Source organism: Phycodurus eques, chromosome 16, assembly GCF_024500275.1.
Source record: "Phycodurus eques isolate BA_2022a chromosome 16, UOR_Pequ_1.1, whole genome shotgun sequence".
NCBI lineage: Eukaryota > Metazoa > Chordata > Actinopteri > Syngnathiformes > Syngnathidae > Phycodurus > Phycodurus eques.
In genome coordinates, this window is record NC_084540.1 from 2,013,821 (window position 1) to 2,037,150 (window position 23,330).

At 44.1% G+C, this 23,330-nt stretch overlaps 1 protein-coding gene and 1 long non-coding RNA gene across 2 annotated transcripts; one reads left to right on the forward strand and one right to left on the reverse strand.

Moving 5' to 3' along the window:
* Positions 1–4,091: 4,091 nt before the first annotated feature.
* On the reverse strand, positions 4,092–19,034 carry LOC133414579 (forkhead box protein K2-like). Its single transcript, XM_061700036.1, has 9 exons — positions 18,515–19,034; positions 13,998–14,192; positions 13,544–13,697; positions 12,650–12,796; positions 12,393–12,586; positions 9,795–10,003; positions 9,383–9,640; positions 8,025–8,201; positions 4,092–7,802 (listed from the first exon to the last, which is right to left on the reverse strand). The coding sequence occupies exons 1-9, from the start codon at positions 18,811–18,813 to the stop codon at positions 7,627–7,629; spliced, it is 1,809 nt and encodes a 602-aa protein (XP_061556020.1). The 5' UTR covers positions 18,814–19,034; the 3' UTR covers positions 4,092–7,626.
* On the forward strand, positions 18,135–21,389 carry LOC133414580 (uncharacterized). The gene is made up of 2 exons (XR_009770046.1): positions 18,135–19,249; positions 20,495–21,389. It is a non-coding gene; the product is annotated as an uncharacterized LOC133414580 (long non-coding RNA).
* Positions 21,390–23,330: the final 1,941 nt, after the last annotated feature.

The window sequence follows — 23,330 nt, forward strand, 5'->3', positions numbered from 1 at the left end:
AACCGTAACCCAGACTTAAAGCCTCAACCGGGATCCCTTATTTGAAACCCAAATTGAGACGTACAACCCGAACTCTGTTTGGAAAGTCTGATTTGGAGCCCTAACTTGAAACGCTGACTCGAAACCCCAATTTGAAACTTTAACTCTGGCTTGTGTCCGCTATTCTGTACATACGTTGGTGGCGCGTACGTGTCCGCATGTTATGTAAAGCGTACTCTGTGTGGTGTGTGCATAGTAACGTGCGTTTGTGTAGCTTGTCGAGGACTCGTGTAGTGTGATGTGCGTTTGTGTAGTGAGTCTGCATGTGTCGTGTATGTGTGAATTGTGTGATAGGTGTTTAACGTGTCTGTGTGCGTGGTGCACATAAGGTGTGGGTCATGTATGTTTGTGTAGTCTATGTCGTGTGTATACAGTGTGCGAGATGGAGTAGTGTGCGCACATGTAGTTTGTGTAGGGTGTTATATTTTGTGGAGTGTACACATATTTGGATGTTGTGTGTGGAAGTGTGCGTCCCGTATTCGGGTTGTGTACGTGTACGTGTATGTGTATGTGTACTGCGTGTTGTATGCATGTGGTGTCCGTGACAGTCTCATCAAGTCTTGCTGGGTCCGGCCTTCAGTCGTGTGTGTGTCGTGTGCGTGTGACCGTTCCATCAAGTGTCGGTGGGCTGGCAGCGAGCCGGAGTTTTGGTTGACTTGCTGAATAATACAAAGCAAACAGTGACCTACTTTCCACACAGGGAACAAACCTCTCCCAAAGCCCGGAAGCGGATCGCGTGGGCCGGATTGCAGTCGTTCCCGGCAACAGCGTGCGCGTGGGAAGCGGAGGAGCGCGCCGTTCCGCAGTTTACGGCGTTCCCCAAATGAGCTTAAACAGGCCGGCACAGGAATACTGCAGAGAGGCCCCGGTCCTGAGGCCTCCCGGAGCAGGAATGTTCTTGTGAGCAGACCGGGCCTCACATTTGTCACGTCACAACAGCAATCTGGGCCACGACCACAAATTCAGCATTCCTCATTCCTACATTCATCTCTTTACATTTTTATTATACACATAAAATTCCATCCACCCCTTTTTTTTAAGAGCCCTTGTCCTAATGGAGCCAATCCCAGCTGACTTTGGCTCGGGCGGGGCACGTCCTGGACTGGTTGCCAGTTAATATCAGGGCGCATATAGACAAACAGACTAAACATGCAAACTCCACACAAAAAGTCCAGAACCAGGATCCTCCAAAAAAATATGAGGCGGACGTGCTAACCACACGGAAGGAAACCTTGACACGAAACATGAGCAACCAACAACCGATCACGGAAGCCTACGTTCGTTATCTGAGAACAAAGTTCAACAGGACGACGTTAGTCACCAAATTACCTGAAAGTAATTCCAGGAACTCCGGGGCCACACTGAGAACAGGTCGAGGACAAGTTGCAAATGCAGTCTGGCGAGTGTTTGCAGAGGAGAAGCAATGTGCTAAAAAGAGACCAGAGGCAACCAGTCGTACAGCTTTTTACTTTCTGTACACGTCCAAATACGTTTGACGAAAACTCCACATTTTCATCATTTTCTGTCTGTCCACCGTGAGCTGTGCGTTGCCGTGGAAACAGAGGAACTTCTCCATCAGCAGGTTTCATGCAGGAAGATGACTGCCGACCCCACCAAAAATAATCTTGTATTGTTTTAACGGACCCATACTTCACCAAACCAACTTTTTCTTGTATTTGGAAGTTATATTATTTCAACGGTCACTGCGTTCGCCTGCCTTCGGCGCGGCCAACATGGGTTCAGTTCCCACTCAGTTACGGTGTGAATTTGAGTGCTGGGATAGGCTCCGGCACCCCGCGACCCCGAACAGGATAAATGGCATTGAGAATGGATGGATGCATTGTCCCTACGGTATCTCAATAAACGTGAAATATTAATTAAAATCGTCCACGCGTTCCTGAACTCCAGATGTTTTTCTGCCGAGAGGCCTGAAATCAGGTCATTAGAATTTCTCGAGGTTATCTATGTCACTTGCAAAGATTTCCGCCTACCTCTCCACTCCCGAGCCAGCGCTGTCAACATAACAAACGCTCTTCTACACGGAGGTAACCAATCAGAGAAAAGGGGGCAGTCTTAGCCAAATACGGACAAAGCGGATACAAAACTGGGTCAAACAGGAGTAGCTGTCAGATGGGCCTTTTTTTGACATTCTTATGAGAAAGCCAAAGTGTCTTGGGAAATTAAATGGACATTTTTATACCAAATCCTTATTAGAGTCACTCTATGGAGGTCTATATAGCCAAAATATAGGACCTATAAAAATAAGACCAATTTATCATCTTATTTAATCTATTCTCACGGTATAACTTATTTCTTTAAAATAATATTTTAATGTTGCTACATCTGAAAAATATTATGGCTTTTTCCCACCCGTTTTGTGAATGAATGATGTTTTCCTTTTCGCTGCTGGTGGTCGGTACCCACATTCCAGTCAGGCTCGGTTGCCGTGGAGACGCCACCGACACAAATGCGTTTGCATCCTGGCGTTGAAAGGATGCAAATTAAATGACGCAAACGGTTCTGCGACTGGTCATCATGACGACTGCGCAAGCTCTAATGAGCCCAGTTGACAATCACCATTGCTGCTTGCTGTCCGCTACTTCCTGTGGTGGACAGGAAGTAGCGGACACAGTAAAAAGAATGGGCTAACTAAATATTTGACATTTGTAAATAAAGTGCAGGAATGAACAGAAAAAAATGCATATCTTACACTGCTGATTTCGTTCCAATTTGTGAATATTATTTATCAATCATGAAATACAGCAGAAGAAAACGTGTGGATTCAACGCATGTTTGAAACACTAGTTTACTGAGGTTTTAGTGGCAGCCATTAAATCGCTTTCCGCAAAATAAGAAAATGATGTTTTCCCAATCTAATTATTAGAGGCTCAAATATATCCCATAATGAATTCTGGTGTTACACAAGAAATATTTTCCAATTTTGGGCACAAGACAAATTGATGAGTTGTGGCACGAACAAGAGTTTTCATACAAAAGGGATCTGCCTGCGTGGAGTTTGCATGTTCTCCCCGTGCCTGGGTGGGTTTTCTCCGGTTTCCTCCCACACCCCCAAAACATGCATGGTCGGTTGACTGAAGACTCTAAATTGCCCATAGGTGTGAATGTGAGCGCAAATGGTCGGTTGTTTCTATGTGCCCTGCAATTGGCTGGCGACCGGTTCAGGGTGTACCCCGCCTCCCGTCCGATGATAGCTGGGATGGGCTCCAGCAGCCCGCGACCCTGGTGAGGAGAAGCGGTAAAGAAAATGGATGGATTTTTTTTGTGGACTTTGGTCAGGCTTCAGCAATTCAGTGCAATTAAACCTACTCTGGCGCCCTCGTGTGGCCAAATGACACAAAACATTCGGTTGCAGGATGCAGGACGTTTGTCATTCGATTATTAATTGAGGTTTTTTTTTTTTTCATTTGAAAGGATTTTTTTGGCGCTAAAATCTTTTGCTTGGCAAACTGCAACAACATGACAGAGAAAAAGCATTAAGTAAATATTAATGTTATTAAATAATTTAATACAAGTAAAAACTAAGTTGTGCTATGTACATTTAACCTGTGATTTATATAAAAAGTTTAAAAAATACAATTGAATCTGCAATTTCATTACATCCACACAAATTGCAATTCTAATAAAAATACATGGCTTGAATTTTAAAAAAATAAAAAGTAACAAGTAAAACTACTTATTTTTAAACATTGTATCTTTCAAATATAAAATTCACATTTAGTTATTGAATTATTCACATAATGCACATTTTATTGTTTAGCCATTTATTCCTAAAATGGGATAATTATCGTTATTTTACATAAAATAAAACAAAGAATTGCACTAGGATAAAATAATTGCTTAAATTAATTCAATCATTCATATTGCAATAACAAAATGAGAAAAACATTTTTAAATTACATATTTTATTTTCTAAAAAATAATTTATTAAAAATTACAACTTGTACATAAGTCTCCCCACAGTGCCCCTTAGTGGTAGGAAATGGTCCATTCTGTCCAGTTTGTTTCAATAAAAAAATGACAGAGACAGCAAAGACTTTAAATTAATTTATTTTAAAAAAGCATTTCTCCACTGTGGCTGAACAAATATGTTTTTCTTTCTTTCTTTCTTTCTTTTTCTTTAGCTATGGTTTGGAACGTGTTACAAGCAGAAACTCGTAGGGGCCGCAAGTGAGTCAAATGATTATGCAAACCTCGGGGGCTCCTTGGATTTTATCTCTCTTTTTTTTCCTGCCAGCCAGAGGGAGACGAAGAGTGAAAACAAGGAGATGACGAGGTTAAAAAAAAGGAGGACAAACACTGAATCAAGTGCAGGTGTTTTTTTTTTTTCTTTTTCATCGGCTTCCAACATGCGGGGTTCGTTTTTGTTCAACTAACTCAAAACGAGTGAAGTTCATGTGTGAAGAAGTCACAAGACAGATTAGAGGGCAACAGAAGGGCTGCGGAAAGCCGTTCAAGCACTTATTCCAAATTAGTTTAATGTCCATGTACTATTGCATTCTTTGTCCTCACTAGTGAGACAATTCAGCACGCTAGTGGAACGACTAGTGCACACTGCTATCAGTTTCCCCCCACTAACTTTTGACGTTTCTGCACACAACTACATTTGACTAGTGAGGTAAAACTGTGCACTAGTAGACATCTGTGCGCTTCTAGTACAACTAGTAAAGCACAAGATGTTAACTTGTAGAATTATATGTCACAAGTAGTACTAGTAGCCCACAGCTGTCAACTAGTACAGTTTCGCCTTAATAGCAACATGTAGTCTGTCAAAGTTGTCCTACAAGTCAGGACAAAGTGTACTAGTACATGTAGATATCCTTGTTATCCAGTGTAAGGTAGTACTAGTAGGCCAAACGTGGGACTAGAAATGGTAAAAAAAAAAGAATAAATAAAAAAAGAAAACCTGTCGTTCGACTAGTGCGATGAATTGTCCTACTTGTGAGTGTTTTAGTATGATGGACCTTAAGTAGGATAATAATTTCAGTTGATTTGAGGATTTATTTGCTAGCCGGGATATCGATGCTCAAACGACTACAGAAAACGGCACCAGTAGTGAAATTATTTTTACAAATAAGAGGCATATGCTCTACTAGTGCATCCTAGTCATTCTACTCGTGTGCGGACTTGTCTTACTAGTGATATGCCCACTAGTTAGGCCTAGTAGTGTTACCAGTTGAGGACAGTAGTTTAGTAGTATGGTACAATAGCATACTAGTAGTGGTACCAGTGGCAGAAAAGCAATACTAGTAAGACAATCTTTTTACTAGTGTGCCCTTGTTATTCTACTAGTGCGCTGAATTGTCTTACTAGTGAGGACAAAATGCGTACTGGATGGATTTCAAGGATATCAAATGAATACTCATTTATTAGATCTATTTGATAAGGAGGCTTCTAGTGTGTGACACATGTCTCCTAGTTGGGCCCAGTAGTGTTACTAGTGCAGCATAGTCGTTTACTAGTAAGGTTTAATTGCATAATAGTTGGCCAAATGTGGCACTGATAGCAGAAAAGCTTAACTAGTAAGACATTTGTTCTACTAGTTCAATTGTCTTAGTTAGGACAAAGAGTGTACTAGTACATGGACCTTACTGTTAGCTGATATCAATGCTATGGAAGGAATGCTCAAACGTCTTTCCGTAGGGGGTTTAGGTGTTGTTTTATGTCTTTTGCCGAGCTCACCACGTTTATTTCGTAAGTGTGTGTGTGTGTGTGGGGGGGGGGGGGTCCTCCGCTCCACATGGTGGCGCTATTGCGGGACAGGCAGTTCCGAGTTGAGCGGCTAGCTGCCAAACGTCAGACAATCATACGGAATCCCCTTTTCGGATTGCGAGGGGGTTTCTGTGAGATGTCCACCACACTCGCTGCTGCCCGGCAGGTCTGGATGAAAAAGTTCAGGTGGAGGTTGTTGTTTTTGGGTGGTGGTTGTGGGGGGGTTGGGGGAGGGGTCTCCGTTCTGCTGAGGTAGATGCGACAGAGGGAGGGGTGTGGCTAAGGTGGATTTAAGGCGGTCGTGTTTGGCCTGTCAGTTCAACACCGCTCTTGCCTTTTTTCCCGTTGCTCCTTGTTTGGCACCTCAGGCGAGACAAGTAGCCTTGCAAAATTCCTGGAATTTTCTTAAATTTCCATGGGAATTAACGGGAATATAACTGCAAAGTTGGCTCCAAACAGGGACCGTCCACTAGTATGCCTTTCTGTGACTCTTCCAGTCTCTCGATGACACGAAGCTCATTGGCCACTTCCCCCTGAGAACATCGACTTTGAAGTCTCGCAATGGCGATGTTGGCCAATGACCTTTTCCTTCTGTGTCATCAGCAGGTTCCAAAACAGAAAGGCATAAAAGTGGATGTCCTTGAAATGTATTTGTGCATTCATCAATTAAAACGTGAATTCAAAAGTTTACACGAGGTCAAGTTAAGTTTGCCAGTAAAGGATACAGAGCCTTTTGGGTTCATCCTGAAATTTCAGCCATAGCCGAAAATCCGATCGCAATTATACCTTCCTCTTATTGGCTGAAATAGTTTTTCAGAGCAAAATAATAATTATTATTATTTGGCGCCATGTTGTGGCATCCTGCTGCCAAGGAACTATGAGGCGCTTCATGTAGTGCAGTGGTGTCAAATTCATTTTTGTCACGGGCCACAATGCAGTTCCGGTTTCCCTCGGAGGGCCGTTATGACTGTGAAACCATAGAAATGTTTAATTTGCTCATCGTACTATTACTGATACAGTACACAATACATTGTGTTAATTCTGTTTAGCCATTGTCAAATTACTGTAAAAAGGGGTTTGGTAACAAAAAAGGCCTTTGTAATACCTCCACATATATTAAATATGACAATTTGAAAATTTAGTACTGATTTTGGCGAGAATCATACAAGTTGATGAACTTGATTCGCTTTCGCGGGCCACATAAAATGATGTGGAGGGCTGGATCTTGCCCCCGGGCCTTGAGTTTGACACCTGCGATGTAGTGCTTTGCCGCCATCTTGTAAATGAATAAGTAAGTAAACATTTCTTGGGGGCATCAATTACTAGCGGCTTTTTACTATTCGCGGCAGGGCTCGGTTGGCGGAGGAACACAGCTGTCACGCCTTCACGCGATCTACTTTGCGTGGATCTGCCTCATGACAAAACAAAATGCCTTTCCATTCAATTACCATCAATTCCCAGTTAATTCCCACGAGAAGTTTTCAATGTGGAATAGTTCAAAAAATTCCCCATCTTAACTTCTCTTCTAAATTTACTACAGAAATGTGAAATTTTCCAGAAATTTACCTGAAATTTCTGAAATTTACCAAACATTTTCCAGTAATGTTTAAAAAAAAAAATAACACCGGCAATTATTCAGATACTCACTGGCAATCATTTAGAAATTTACCTGAAATGTTTCAGAAATTTACTGGAAATGATTCAAAAAATGTACCGGAAATTTTTCAAAAATTTACCAGGAATTTTCCATTCCTTTGGAGCCCTAGAGACAAGTAAAAGAAACGCCGGGTTGTGGTGGGTGGCGCTCTGTGGTGCTGGGTGGGTGGCGGGGGATGTCGTGGGGTTCCGTTAAGGAGCTTAGTTGTTACCGTTGTCCGCTGGCCTTGCCTCGTCCTCCGTTTTGGCCCGTTTTACGTCCGGGGGTGCAACGCCGCCCGCCTGCTGGTCACTGTTCTGGCGCTTGACAGTGGGCAGCGACGCAGAGGCGGAGGCGTGGTCAGCGAGCAGGTGAAGTGGGCTCGCCAGGGACGGACCTAAACGGCAACGGATACAAGCGTTCAGTCCGGCTGCGTCGCGCAATTCGAGGACAGTCAACCTCTGGTTTATCGTGGGGGATACGTCGCAGACCCACCCACAATACGTGAAAATCTGTCAGATAGTGAGCCCGTATTAAAACAAAAACATTTTTAAATAGTTGCACAACCTCGAAAAATAGAAATATATCCAACGAGTGGAAACAATGGGTATGGTCTGACCAGTGCTCTGTATGGCGGTGGTGATGCTGTGGTTTCCGTTCTGCGTGATGGTCTTGATGGGCAGCTGGTGCTGACCCAGGATGGTGACGGCCTGCAGGGGGCCGGACGACGCCGAAGTCTGGATGATGCGGCCCACCGCGCCCGTGGCCGTGATGGTTGGCACCGCCTCCACTTTCACTGAAGGGACACACAGGGACACAAGCGCACACGTTTTGAAGGTTGATGGCTGTTTATTCTTTCCTTTTATCTATCTATTTGAAGACTATAAAATGTAATTTTTGTATTATCTGAATGGAAAGAGCTGAAACTGAACTAAAGTGCGGTTGCATCAACTGAATTGTTGAAATGTCGCGTGTGAGTCTTGATGTTGATGTTGTAATAGTTTGAATTGTACAAAACATTTGGAAAATGAACAAAATTTCTACATTTGGGAATTACAATGTATAAATTCGGGGAATGGGAGTCGTTGCCGAGATGTCCCGAATGAGTTAAACAGTTTGAAGCTGGAATAGTCCAATCGGTTTGAATTTGAGAATTTGATTGTGAAAAGGTGGAGTTTTGGGAATGTGGGAACTATTGGAATGTGGAGCTGAACATTCGGAATTTTGAATGGTTCTCCCGCGTGTCCTGAATTAGGTGACGTTTTTTTACATTTGCATCGGTGGAGAAATGTGGAAGGCGTAGAATGGCAAACATTGGTGGATAAATAAATGCTCCCCTTCTTTTCATGAAGCTCATGAAGGGAGCTCAGAAGGTTTTTGAAGGATTTTGGTCAAATTAGAAACTAGAGAATGGCAACATGCTAGGTTTGCAACTCAAAGACTCCCAACTAGGACATTGAACTTCATCCGTCGCTACAAAACCCAAAAACACAGGTAAGCGACGTGAACTTAAATCACCGATGTAGCTGGCCAAACATGAACTAAGAAGACTTGGTTGAGACCATTCAATAAATGTGACTGTGAATGTGATAGTACAGCTACAATGAGTGCAAAGTGGCTAATGGTTAGGGTTAAGCGCTACTGCAAATGTCAAACTTTCAACATCAGTCGATGGGTACCGATTTGCGCGCGCCCAGACCGGAAATAAGTCACAAAATCAGACAACAGAGGTCAATGAAACAACTTTGCTCATTATTAACTACGTATCCTGCTCATCTAAAAACAGATATGCATATAATTCAAAATATTTTTCCTTTAATATTTGACTTTTGTGATTTAGTTTTTGTCTCATTCAGTGCAACATAGCTGGGAGGCCCTAGCGCCCTCTATTGACCTGATCGATTTTGTGCCACAGTAACTTGGAACTTGCTTGAAACTTGAAGGATACGACTTGAGACTTGCTCACAACTGACCCACCTTTGCAGTCAGCACGCTCTCCGTTCTCCTGCAACGGCAGTTCACTCTTGCAGATGACGGCGGCGGCGGCCGGCTGTGTGATGACGGCGGTGGCGCCGGCGGGGATCTGCTGCAGCACGTGGACCGTCTGGACCGTCTGGACCGGCTGAGAAGAGCTGGTGCTGACCGGAGACGCCATGGTGTAGGTGACCGGCTTCATGCTTTGAGGTAGCTGACCCTGCAGGGCGATCAGCACTGGCTGGTTGCCGACTGAAGAGCCTGGAAAGGCATCATATTACATAATAGGGCTGCAGCTTAGGGTCAATTACTCCACCGATTATCCCATTAATTAATCGATCCGTCCATCGATCTCTAGATATCATTGTGCGTATTAAAGCAACACCCACACTTTGAGGAGAATCCCGAAACCAACCTGTGTTCTGTGCAAAGCGGGCTTCTTGGATCACGGCCAGTTTGGGTTGGACCACCGTGGTTGGAGCAGCGGGGGCTACGGAGGAGGAGGAGGAGCTGTCCATCTCCAGGGGGACCGGGGAGCCCTCTCGGGACAAGCTGTCAGGGGTCTGCACACCGCTGGAGTGAGCCGACAGCACCCCCGAGTGATTGGGAGATGCTGGGGCACTCCTGAGGGAGAAGAAATAGGGACTCGTTCAACTTTTCCAAGATAGAGCAAGATTTTCCAGAAGCTCAAAAACCCTTCCTGCATCCTTCTACTGCGTCAGGATTTTGGTTGTTCACGAATAATTAACTGTTGGAAATAACTTTGGAACAGAAAGTCACACAGAGTCCAAGTTAACTTCTAACCCCAAATTCTTAGTGGTTAGCTTTCCAACGGTACCACATGTATACAGTACTTCTACAACATTGGGTGTGTCTGAGTCGGTGTTCATTGCAGCTGTCCATGGTTTGAGAGGATACAAGTCACAGACAATCCTCGTCACCGATGGAAATAACTTTTGAATGAAGGTAATCTTTCCAATAGTACCACCCATATCATTCTAATCTACGCTATAGGGAGGAGTCTAAACAAGGATTTTGGAAATTTTGGTTTTCCATAGATCACCATTGGTATAACTTTCCATAGGATGGTATACAGGGACAAATTTAACCCCCCCCCACACACACACACACACACACATTCTTAAGGCTTCTTTATACTCGCGCGGGCAGGCAGCGACCACTGACGTCACTGCGGCTATCCCGCACGCAGTTTTGAAAATGTACTGCAGTTCTCCTCCAAGTCGGGGGTGTCGCTACGGCTGGTATTGGCTAGGACGCCGCAGGGTGGCGTTTCCTCTGCACTTTTTGGCCATTTCCGTAGCCGTTTTTCCCCTTTCCTTTCCGGAACAAGGAACAAAGCAACAACAATGGCGACCGTAGAACAGTGTCTGCTAGAACAAACGGCCCTAGATGACCAGATGATACGTTTAATTATGCTGCAAAATCGATCAAGCATGTGACTAAAACGGACCAATCACGAGAGATGATCTCGGCGGCGTTCGACACGCAGCAACAATTTTTGTCGCGTGCGCGTCAAGTGACGCACAGGGGCCGCACTGGCCCAATGCGTCGGTCACGTGACGCAATGCGGCTGGCCGCTGTCAGCCGCGCGAGCGTGGCAGTATAAACAGGCCTTTAGGGGTGAGGGGCTTTACATGGGTACCATCCACATCTTCCTACTTAAACTAACCAGAGATAAACCCTCCGTCTGATCGGCCGTGCGCGTGTCTGTTTACGCGTGCGTATGAAATGCGGGCGCTAGCGTACACAAAGCTAAGTTTTCTGACAGCGAGCCGGCAGCTGCAGTTCCAGAAAATTGAGCGGCATAAATGGAAATTAATCCAACGCCTAACGTCTCCGCGACGATGTGGGAACATTTGGGATTCAAGACAGATGAATGCAGCCATCCCGCTAACACCAATGAGCTGGTATGTCGAATTTGTATGAAGTCGCACCAAAGATAACACAACTTAGAACCTCAAAGTGATCAAATCCATTTTAAACACAACCATCCCACTCAATTTCTTCAACTGGGAACAAAAAACGCTGGGACATCTCCTTTCCCGTCAGCTTGCAATCATGGAACCCTTTGCCCAACAATGCAAATACAAACGTGAATGTGGCGTACGTACGCTAACATTATAGCGTTACTGTGGTAAAGAGATGTAGCTTTGAACATGTTGACAAAGCAGTGTTTAATGAAAGGCTGCAGACCTTTAAAAAGTAGTCCGCATCTTGAATCAAAATAGTTTGCTTTGATCTACTTGTGTTGTCAATGTTGCTACTTCGCACTTTTTCCTCATCAACTGAAAACTTGATCGGTCGTAAATTACAGCTTAAGGCATCAATGACTGTTTGTACCACTGTGCCAATTTTTAGATTTGGAGAAATGCAGTTTTTGGGAACAATGCCTGAGTCCGCTTGAATTATTATCCTCTAATATCATTATTATATCTGGGGCATAAATAACATCAACGATACTATCGTTTGTCGTGATAGTTTTTGGGGTATATCGTCCTAAAACATTTGCTATCATGACAGGCCTAAACACATACTGGATAATATACTGAGAAAGAACAAGAGCAATGGATAACACAAAGAGATTGTACAAACAGTATCAAAAATAGAATAACACCTGTTATAAAACTCTGCAATAAAGCAGGACTGTGACGCAAGAACCGTGATATAGCGTAGGATTACTGTATCTGTATTCCGTGATAATAAGTTGAAGGGACTCATCGTTCCCTGGTTGGGACTCATTGCATCCATGACATGTGCATCCCAGGACTCACATTGTCTCAAGTGTAAAATTATCTATGTTGATGAGGCAGGATTTTGGTCGAGTCAGTGTCCACGGTTTACCGTTGGAAATAAATTATAAATGCAAGGTCACAGAAATTATTTGAACTTCTATCCCCACATTTTCAGGGGTGATCTTTTGAACGGTATCGAGATCCTTCTGTGACGAGAAGCGTTCCGGCCGAGGTGACTATGGCGCGAGTGCTCGGCCCACCTGGAGGAGAGCGGTCCATGCGGGGTCCTGAAGCAGGGGACGCCGCGGGGCCGTCGTTTCCTGAAGGCCTGCTCGATGAGCTTGCCCTCCGAGCACGGGTCTATCCTCCAGAAGGAACCTTTGCCCGGCTCCTCCTGCGAGCGCGCCACCTTGATGAAGTAGCGGTTCAGCGACAGGTTGTGGCGGATGGAGTTCTGCATCAGGAAGGATGTTAGTGTGGCCTGTCAATCAAGTGGCATGCTCTCAATCAAACTGACCTGCCAGCCCTTGTCTGCAGTTCTGTAGTAGGGGTAGTTCTTGGTGATATGATTGTAGATCCCGTTGAGCGTCAGCTGCTTGTCCTGTGCCAGCGTGATGGCCTGAACGATCAGCTGAGCATACGAGTATGGCGGCTTGGAGTCATCCTGACCAAAGAAACACTTCAGCTTCAGAGACTATTTACAAAGTGAAGGGCGAGTGGACTGACCTTCTCTTAACTTTTTAATACACATGACCAACCGCCCAGAGTTTCAGTCATTTTTGCACAACTTGCTGTTCACTAAGAAGGAGCTGAATGGCAAAAAATTCATCCATCCATCCATTTTCTGAGCCGCTTCTCCTCACCAGGGTCGCGGGCGTGCTGGAGCCTATCCCAGCTATCATCGGGCAGGAGGCGGGGTACACCCTGAACTGGTTGCCAGCCAATCGCAGGGCACATACAAACAAGCAACCGCACTCACATTCACACCTACGGGCAATTTAGAGTCGTCAATTAACCTACCTTGGATGTTTTTGGGATATGGGAGGAAATCGGAGTACCCGGAGAAAACCCACGCAGGCACGGGGAGAACATGCAAACTCCACACAGGCGGTGCCCGGGATTGAACCCCAGTCCTCAGAACTGTGAGGCAGACGCTGTAACCAGTCGACCACCGTGCCGGCAAAAATTTCATTTCAAACTAATTCCTTTCCCCTAAAAATACAGATTATTTTATTTGGGGAAACGTGCATCACAAGTGCACGTGTACAAGCACAGGCGGCAAAGATGCGATGGACCATCCACTGCCAACCCAGGGGAAAAAAAACTGTAACTATGTGAATAGCAAACTTTGACTATATGAGGCTTCACTGTTTTTGTGCTTGTTTTGGTACATGGTGATTGGGACCCTCACCTTGGGACTGTCCTCTCCTGATGCATCTTTGTCGTTCTCAGGCTGAGAGTTGTCGTTGATCAGCTGCAACTCAGCCGAGCTCACCATGCGGCCCCCCATGCGGTACCCCGACGAGCCGGCACCCCGAGGGCTGGAAGGGCAAGAGTTTGCGGCGCTGACAAGAAGATAGAGAGACAACAACACAACGTCAAGGTCAGATGAAAGCCGGAGTCCAACAAAGCTGCCAAAGATCAAAGACAGCTGAGACATTACAAGGACAAATTTCAAGGCCTCACCAATAGTTGGACTTTTTACTGTAGATCTAGAAATCTTCATAGCTTGCAGTAAAAATGTGGATCGAGACACGTGCCGTAAAGGCGACATGATGTAATAAAAGTGTGTTGCGGTCACATGTCGGGGGTCATGGGGATAGTGTGATGGTTCTGGTGATGCAATGGCCGTAAGCGCCAGTTACCTGATGGTTCCGGTGGGCGAGGGCAGGGGACTCATGAGGTGGGCGAGGTTGTCGGGAATGTTGATGGTGAGCGGCGCGAAGTGAGGCTGAACCGGCTTGACGGGAGACTCGGGGGCTTCGCGCCTCGTCTTCCTGCCGCTAGACAGAGCTGTGAAGGTGATCTTGATGTTGGTGCTTGGGAACCGAAACGTGCACCTAAGGGGACAGGACAGGAACAACATCAACCACAGCGTTGGCTTGCTTTAGCTGAGATGCTTAAGAAAATAGCCACAAGTTAATTAGCAGGCATTATGTGGGAGAACAACATTGATTAATTCTTCTTAACTCATTCCCTGCCAATGCCGTCCAAATACGCCATTAAGAATCCATCTATTCCCTGCCAATGCCGTCTAAAGACTGGCGTTTTTTAACGGGGATCGGTGGGGGAGGGTCTTGTGCAGTTTATGTGTGATCGTCAAGCCTCTGGATAACTGCAATGAGGATTGGCACCCTGTAGAGGGCAACAATACCTTGAGGTGACTGTCCCTCCCTCAGAGGAAGAAGGAGGAGGGGCCGGCCGGCGGGGTACAAAAGACAATGAGAAGAGACAAACATACTGGCAGAAAAGAGAGAGGACAAAATGAAAAAAAATAATTAAAAAAAATAATAATAATAATAAAATACAACAACAACAAAAAAACTTGCGGTACTACAAATTTATTGCGCCAAGGCAAGAAAAATATTCCTGCGACCGACAGGAATGACGCCTTAGATCATGCGGGGAAGAAAGGACGACGCTCCGAGCCAAAGCGATCGTGCAAAATGCCGGCCCATACATATGGCGAGAGGCTCTCGGCCGCTTGCTGGCTGATCGATTTGAATAAATGGGATCCGGAATCATCAGATAGTGAACTCCCTTTTGGATAGCCAGGCGAGCTTGCTCCGATGAAGATTGACGAAGTCCGACGACGAAGGGAACTCATTTGCAGCTCGCGTTAGCTACATTTAGCGAGCAAGCATGCTCCTTCAATCCTTGTTACATAAAAACATAATTTAGTCCCACAAGTTGTGCTGTTGCCAGTACTGATTTGAATTTTCCAATTCGTCCAACTTGCAGGAATTCAACACCCGCGAGTCGAGCGTCTTTTACGATTGCGAAGAAATGTTATGTTTTTTTTTACCCTTGCAGAACACATCATCAATAAAAAGTATTCTCTAGTAATCGTATGTATTTTTTAAAACTTACAGGTTATGCACCCAGCAGACGTTTGACTCCCATTCCAGTATGCAGTGCAGACAAAAAAGGTAATTGAAAGTTGTTTTTGCCCCCACGTCCCACGACAGCAATTTCAACAATGTATTTTTATAGTAATAGTTATATTTCTAAACTGCAGAGTTTCTGCTTTGAGCAGAAGTGGTGACTGGTTTCAAGGAGAATGACAACCACACAAGATCGAATTCACTGCCAACAGAAGAATAGAATAGAATAGATGTGGATAAAACTTTGCGCAAGGTAATAAAAACCTGGACTATTGAGCAAACGGTAGAGGAGGAGAATTTGGAAGAAAAAAAGTGCAAGTGTGGGAAGGCCCATTTGTTCATGCATTTTTGCCTACTTGTAAATTAAAAAATGTTCTGTCAGAAGTACTTTCTCAGTGTTGTTTTATGTTCAGATGTTTGAGATTTTCACTAAAGAAAAAAAACAGATTGGTGCCAAAGTCATTGTTCTGCTTGATGCGTCTGCTTTCCCAAAAAGGCTGTTTTCTCCATTTTTTTCTTCCAGAAACAAATTTGGCTGAAAGTAGCGTCTATTTGACTGCCGATTACTATAGAACGGTATGAGCTAGAGACAAACTTTTTTTTAGTAGTTGAGTGACTGCTATTCTATCCTATACTTCTATTTTTTTTCCCTAATGGGGGAAAAAAAAGATTTAAGGATTTTGAGTTACACTCCCCTGAATTTTGATGACATCATCTTTAAATAACACAACAGAAAGCATCCTGAAATATGAAACAAGAGTCCCTTTATCGTCACAGGACCATCATGGCCAAACGTGTCTTCTTTTCAAATGTATAAATTACTGCAATTGTTATGTTTACATCACCAACATGTAGCGTCAACACTGGCTTGATTGACACCCCCGGCTCCCTCGCAGAATGTCAACAAAAGAGGACAGGAATGTGCGGGGGTGAGAGAAGAACGTGGTGTTTGCATCAGCATGGAGGAATCTAGGCAATACAAACTGAGCGCCGGGACTCGGTCGATCTCGCCGATCGCGCCGAGAGAAACACGGAGGAGACTCGTTACGAGTTGGTCACCCGACCTTAAGACGCGCTACATGGAGATATTAAAGAAGACTAAATGTTGTTTCGTCAAGTTCGAACAATTGCACACAATATGTGAATGTGATTATGTCATCATTACGTGACAAATACTTTTTGGACACATTCACACACCGTTTGTCAAGACAAACGCAACAAGATGGACAAGAAATTAAGCCTCTCATGTGTCACAACTTATTTGTAAACAAGAACAGTAAATATTACTTTTACCAAGCAATCCTCGTTATGTCATGCTTTTAAGAAGCCACAATGTAAATGGCCGACACCCAAACACTAACTGCATGTGTAGTGGAAATTAACTATGCACGGAAAATTGCATTTTTTTAAAGGCATGGTTGGATTTTGTGTTATGAATCATTCACCTTAACTATGCATTTCAGGCTCATAGTAATCTAGAAGCTAAACAGGTCAAAACAGCAGTGACAAAACTTCGACTTAGCTTTTTTTTTTTTTTTAACAAAGTGTAATATACTTTGGAACATTTTTGATGTACCAAGGAGGCAAATGCATGTATGGCCTTTATACAGACTACAATTAAATGCAATTATTTTTACTTTTCCACCAACTCATCAAAATCAGACCTAATTTTGAAATGTTTATTAAACAGCCATGGTGTAATGGCCGAAATCCAAACAAATGTACTGGAAAGTAAGTTGACAGTATGGATAGTTTTACTTCCCATGGAAAATGTCATTTATTTAAGACACTGGTGCGTATGTCTTAAATGTATATACTTAGTTCTCGTGGAGTTTTTGTTGTAGTACTAGTGAGGCTCCAACTGCCAGAGATACATAAATTGACCATGATTCTGATGTTTTAGATTTTTGTTATGAAACATCCAACTTGGGTAGGAATTTGAAGATCATACTCGTCTAGAAGCTAAAGTGGCCGAGGAACAAGTGACAGACAGACCTTCTACTTTGTGAAGTGAAGATGAAATAAACGTCTCGGTCGGTGGCTAATTCTGACCAAAATAATTATTATTATGACTTGCCTTCAGAGACAACTAGGGCTGCAACTAGTGATTATTTCATTAATCTATTGATTATTTTTTTGATTCATCAATGAATCGGATTAGTTTTTATTCCCCCCCCCACCCCCTTTTAAAAAAAAACAAAAACAGGACATTTCAAATTGACAGTCCAGTGCAGAAAAAGGCACAAACAAATTGATTATGACTCATCTACTTGTTAGGGCCGTTGCATGTCAGAAAATAGGCAAAAATACCGATCTTCGCTTTCCAAAGCAAAAGAAGATGTTTGCTAATTATTATTTCTTTATATTTGAACACAAACTGATTATCAGTCATTGTCATTATCAAGACAAAAAGAAATTGTAGACTATTTACTGTGGAGAGGCTGAAATTCCAAAGGAGGGGTTGGACAATTTTAAGTTAAATAGGCTCTTTAAACAATTAATCAATTAGCAAAATAGTTTTCGATCAATTTGATAAATGATTGTTGATTAATGGTTGCACCTCTCGAGATGACACTACAATACAATGTAGAAATATGAATTTAATGTACTTTTCCCATGAAACAACTTACTTAAAGCAAGAAGCAGATATTTTTGTGATGCTTTTTAGAAATAAGTGACTTTAAGTAGGCACTTTTTTCTTTAGTGGACCTTGAATAATAATTAAAAGCTCATAGTAATCAAGAAGTTAACCTGGCCAAAGCAGCCGTGACAACAGCTACTAAAAACGTTGCAAATACGTCCTTCATAAAACGTCTGCCAAACAAAAAGCGTCCAGTGTGTACGTGAGGTTTAGTGAGGGCGGAGACGACTTTGGTTTGTTTACGTCCAGCGGCTCCATTCACAAAACACACCACCAGTCAGCTCATGATAACCGCAAGCCAAGCACTCTTGTCGACACATTTGACTCAATATCGACAACGCGGCTTCCGAAATATCACCTTAAGTGGATTAATAAGAACCCCTGAGCCAACATAGAGGGAGGCCACAGGCCGCCACACACGCGTCAGCTAGGCCGGGCTAAGCGGCTAACTGCTAACGTGGCTAACAAGAATGTCAACAAAGAAGATGGAGGAAGGATACACATTACGGCTAACAAGCTAAAACACGTGCTGCTGCTGCCCACCCCCCCCAAAAAAAAAAACGAAACCACATTGCCAAGGTTGTTGCCTTATGACGGCTAGCCAGCTTGGCTAACTAGTTGACGAAGCACTACTTACATCGGCGGCAGCTGCAGCGGAGCGGCACCCCGGCGGAGGAACACCCCGTCCACAAACACCCCGTTCTTGCCCAGGCAGCGCAGGTAGAAGTCTCCGCTGCCGCCGGAGCCGTCGTCGCTGGCCGTGAAGATCTCCAGGTGCCGCCGTGAGATGAAGCTCGAGTGGCCCATGCTAACGTCCACGGAGCCCTGCGACGAGTTCCGGCCGATGCTCACCGAGCGCTTCTTCATCAGGTACTCGAACTCACGGCCCTCGAGTCGAGCTACCGGCCCCGACGAGCCGCTCACCACAGCAGCCATGGTCAACACGAGATGTTTCAGGGGTGGGGGGTAAATGAACTAGACACGAGTGGGGGGTACGACGTGGAAGCCAAAAGCGAAACGAGCTACAAACGGGGCATTGAATTTATAAGCGGAATTTGGAGGGGAACATGCGAGGAGGAGGCCAGGGACAGCGGCTCCGACCCACCGCCGAGAGAAAGGCTTGCGTCGGGCTTCGCTGCCGAACCGAGGGAGGGGGCGTGGATATGGATGAATTGACGGCGCCGTCCGCCAATCGTATTTGAGGACAGGGATGCAGCGTCGCACTCGACAAATCAGAAGAGAGTCGTAATCCGTGGATACGTTCATGCTCGGTTGGGGGGAACAGTGGAACACTGCGCATATGGGAGGACGTGAAGCAGCACAGGAGGAATGGCGACACACTAAAATAGTTTAAAAACACTAAAACACAAAAGTAAGTAAGTAACATTTTCAGGCATCTGTACTTTACCTGAGTATTGTTTTTTTCTGACGACTTTTGACGTTTGCTCCTACACTTGAAAAATATATCTTTACTTTCTACTCCCTACTTTGTCAAAATAGCTTCGTTACTTTACGTCAAATGAGCAATGGTGGAAGTAACGAAGCAATTCATTCAGTAGATTTTTCTCGCAGTTTTTTTACGCATTTTTTTTTTACAACGTTTTACTTTTACTTTATTTTTACATATTTCTTTATCGTTTCTTTGAGTATTAATAAAAGGTCCACCGTGCCGCCCCTATTATTATTATTATTATTTAAAACAGAATTGACCTTTATGAGAAAAAACATTGTAAATTGATGAGAAACATTTGAATACTTGTAATAAAAAAAAAAAATTGACATGGGGAAAAAAAAAATCATGATTTCCTGATAATAAATAATAATACATTTGTAATCTTTTGGGGAACACAATTTTCCTTTTATGTGAATCAATTTTTGACAGTAAAAAAGTAATGATACTTTTGTCCATTTCAGCCTGTATTTCTTTACTCTTACTTGAGTAGCCTACCAGAGTTGAATCAGTCTTTTTTTCAGAGCTATCCGTACTTAAGTACATTGTGTGAGTTCGTTAGCCACCTCTGTAAACAAATTGAATTTTGAAAAACTGATGGAAGCAAGGAATGTCGAACAGAATTATCAAGTAAATATATGCGCATAGCGGCACGGTGGGCGACTGGTTAGAGCGTCTGCCTCACAGTTCTGAGGTCCGAGGTTCAATCCCTGGCACCGCCTGTGTGGAGTTTGCATGTTCTCCCCGTGCCTGCGTGGGTTTTCTCCGGGCACTCCGGTTTCCTCCCACAGCCTAAAAACATGCGTCGTAGGTTAATTGAAGACTCTAAATTGCCCGTAGGTGTGACTGTGAGTGCGAATGGTTGTTTGTTTGTATGTGCCCTGCGATTGGCCGGCAAACAGTTCAGGGTGTACCCCGCCTCCTGCCCGATGGTAGCTGGGATTGGCTCCAGCACGCCTGCGACCCTTGTGAGGATAAGTGGCTCAGAAAATGGATGGATATATGTGCATGTATGTACATATACAAATGTGTGTGTATACAGTGTGTACGGAAAGTATGCAGACCCCCTTCAATTTTTCACTCTTTGTTATATTGCAGCCATTTGTTAAAATCATTTCAGTTCATTTTTTTCCTCATTAATATACACACTGCACCCCATATTGACAGAAAGAAATCGGGGGAGAAGAGCCTTGGTGAGAGAGGTAAAGAAGAACTGAGAGACCACTGTGGCTGAGCTCCAGAGATGCAGTCAAGAGATGGGAGAAAGTTCTAGAAAGTCAACCATCACTGCAGCCCTCCACCAGTCGGGGCTTTATGGCAGAGTGTCCCGACGGAAGCCTCTCCTCAGTGCAAGATGCATGAAAGCCCGCATGGAGTTTGCTAAAAAACACCTGAAGGACTCCAAGATGGTCTCTGGTCTGATGAGATCAAGATAGAACTTTTTGGCCTCAATTCTAAGTGGCATGTGTGGAGAAAACCAGGCACTGCTCATCACCTGTCCAATACAGTCCCAACAGTGAAGCGTGGTGGTGGCAGCATCATGCTGTGGGGGTGGTTTTCAGCTGCAGGGACAGGATTACTCGTGGAAAGATGAAGGAAAGATGAATGGGGGCCAAGTAGAGGGCTATCCTGGACAAAAACCTTCTCCAGAGTGCTCAGGACTTCAGACTGGGCCGAAGGTTCACCTTCCAACAAGACAATGACCCTAAGCACATAGTGAAAATTCCGAAGGAGTGGCTTCAGAACAACTCCGTGACTGTTGTTGAATGGCCCAGCCAGAGCCCTGACATAAACCCAATTGATTATCTCTGGAGAGACCTGAAAATGGCTGTCCACCAACGTTCACCATCCAACCTGACAGAGCTGGAGAGGATCTGCAAGGAGGAATGGCAGAGGGTCCCCAAATCCAGGTGTGAAAAACTGGTTGCATCATTCCCAAATAGACTCATGGCTGTATTAGCTCAAAAGGGGGCTTCTACCAAATACTGAGCAAAGGGTCTGAATACTTATGGCTTTGTGATAGAGATTTTTTTTCTTTTTTTAATAAATCTGCAAAAAATCAGTATGGGGTACTGTGTGCACATTAATTAGGGAAAAAAATGAACTTAAATGTTTTTAGCAAATGGCTGCAATATAAAAAAGAGTGACAAATTTAAGGGGATCTGAATACTTTCCGTACCCACTGTATATATATAAAATTTTAATATATTTTTTAAATCACCCGTTCACATGTCAAAAGTGCCTCCAGCAGCCACTAGAGAGAGCCACATACTTTTGCTAATGCTCTTTCATATGCCGCCATGATGCCAGTTTGATGCTGTACACTTCCTCCTCACCATTTATAATCTTTTCATATTTATCTTCCCCCCGCTATAATAAACATGTTGTTCAATCAACACTTTGCTGACGGAATCAATCCAAATAATAAGCATTATTATTTAATCTCATATGGGCAGATTTGTTTTTCATTATGATCCTTATGAAGTGACGGTAACATTTCTAATTCATTCATTATAGATTTTATTTAAAAAAAAAAAGCAGCATTGAATTGAATGACATTAAAGCTTAAGAAAATTTGTCATGGACAAATTTCCTGATAAAGTGGTCATGCAAAGGGTCAAGGTTGAGAGCCAACAGTAAACATCAGCGACGTTTCACCCGCTGCTGGCGCCACCTTAAAAGCTCACAATGTGACCTCGTCTCAGTTAGACTCGCTTGTTTTTATGGTGGTTCTCTGGCGACAGCACACTTAGCATCAGCGCTAATGCACGCCGCCCTGCTCTCACAAACCACGTCCATCACCATCTTCATCATCATCATCATCATCATCGTCGTCCGAAATGCGAGGAAGACGGTGATGACCAGTACCATGGCGACCATTCATGCCTATAAACACAATAGAGGAGGAGGGTGGAGGGGGCGAGCAGTAGTTTGATCAGAGAGAGCAAGCGAGAGATCCATTACTCCGCCGCTTCCTCTTCGGTGGCCGGGAAACAAATGGATGCCATGTCTGAGAGAAGTTGCGGCGCCTCGCGTGACCGCTGAGGCGTGGCCGAGGTGCGTTCCTTTCACTGTCCTCTCCGACAGCGCGTTCATGTCAATATGTGTTCAGTGTGTTGTTATTCACTTCAGGGGGCGGCGGCAGACTCCACTTACCGCCAAGTGGAACCTCCATTCACGAACTTCATTCGTTCCGAGACTCTCTTTGCGAACCTGCGCAGCTTGACCCCAATCAAATGAATGGAAATACAGTGGTACCTTGACTTTGAGTTTAATTCGTTCCATGATCAAGCTCCTCACTCCATCCATCCTTTTTCTGGACCGCTTATCCTCACTAGGGTGGCGGGTGGAGACGCCAAGCCGTGCTTTTTGTTTAGGACATTCACATTTCCATGTCATATCATGGAGGGAGATCCCAAGATTTCGATTGAAAGATTCTGCTGTTGGGTCAGCGCGGTGTGCAAGTGGTTTGCGCATCTGCCTCATATAGTGTTGCAGTTCAGGGTTCGACCTGGGCTCCGCCCTTCCTAGGTGGAGTTTGCATCTTCTCCCCGTGCTTGCTTGGGTTATCTCCAGCTACACTAGTCTACATTGTATAGTAGGGGAAAAAAACAGAACCATAAAGTTAAAAAACTTTTTTTCACAACACACTTGTACTCGCATAGGCGTGTTTCTCATCACAACAGGTGTTCGTGATAGCCGGCACCTTGCGCAATAGAAATAAACAAACACACAAATGCTTGAAATAAAAAAAGTCAGGAAAGGTGCAGTTCAAAGCATTGTACATGTACATCTCAATAAAGTAGAATGTATTTATTCTTATTTATTGAGATTTATCTATATTATGAAGTGATGGCTCTTGGTGTGCACATGGATAACAGAAGTTGGCATATTGTTATTGGAAAGGGGGAAAAAAAGGGCATTTTAGAACTTCGACCTCTAACGTAGTTTTAATTAGGTGGTGTGTTCGCGTTACCTCTTTTTGGGCCAGGTGGATGTTCCT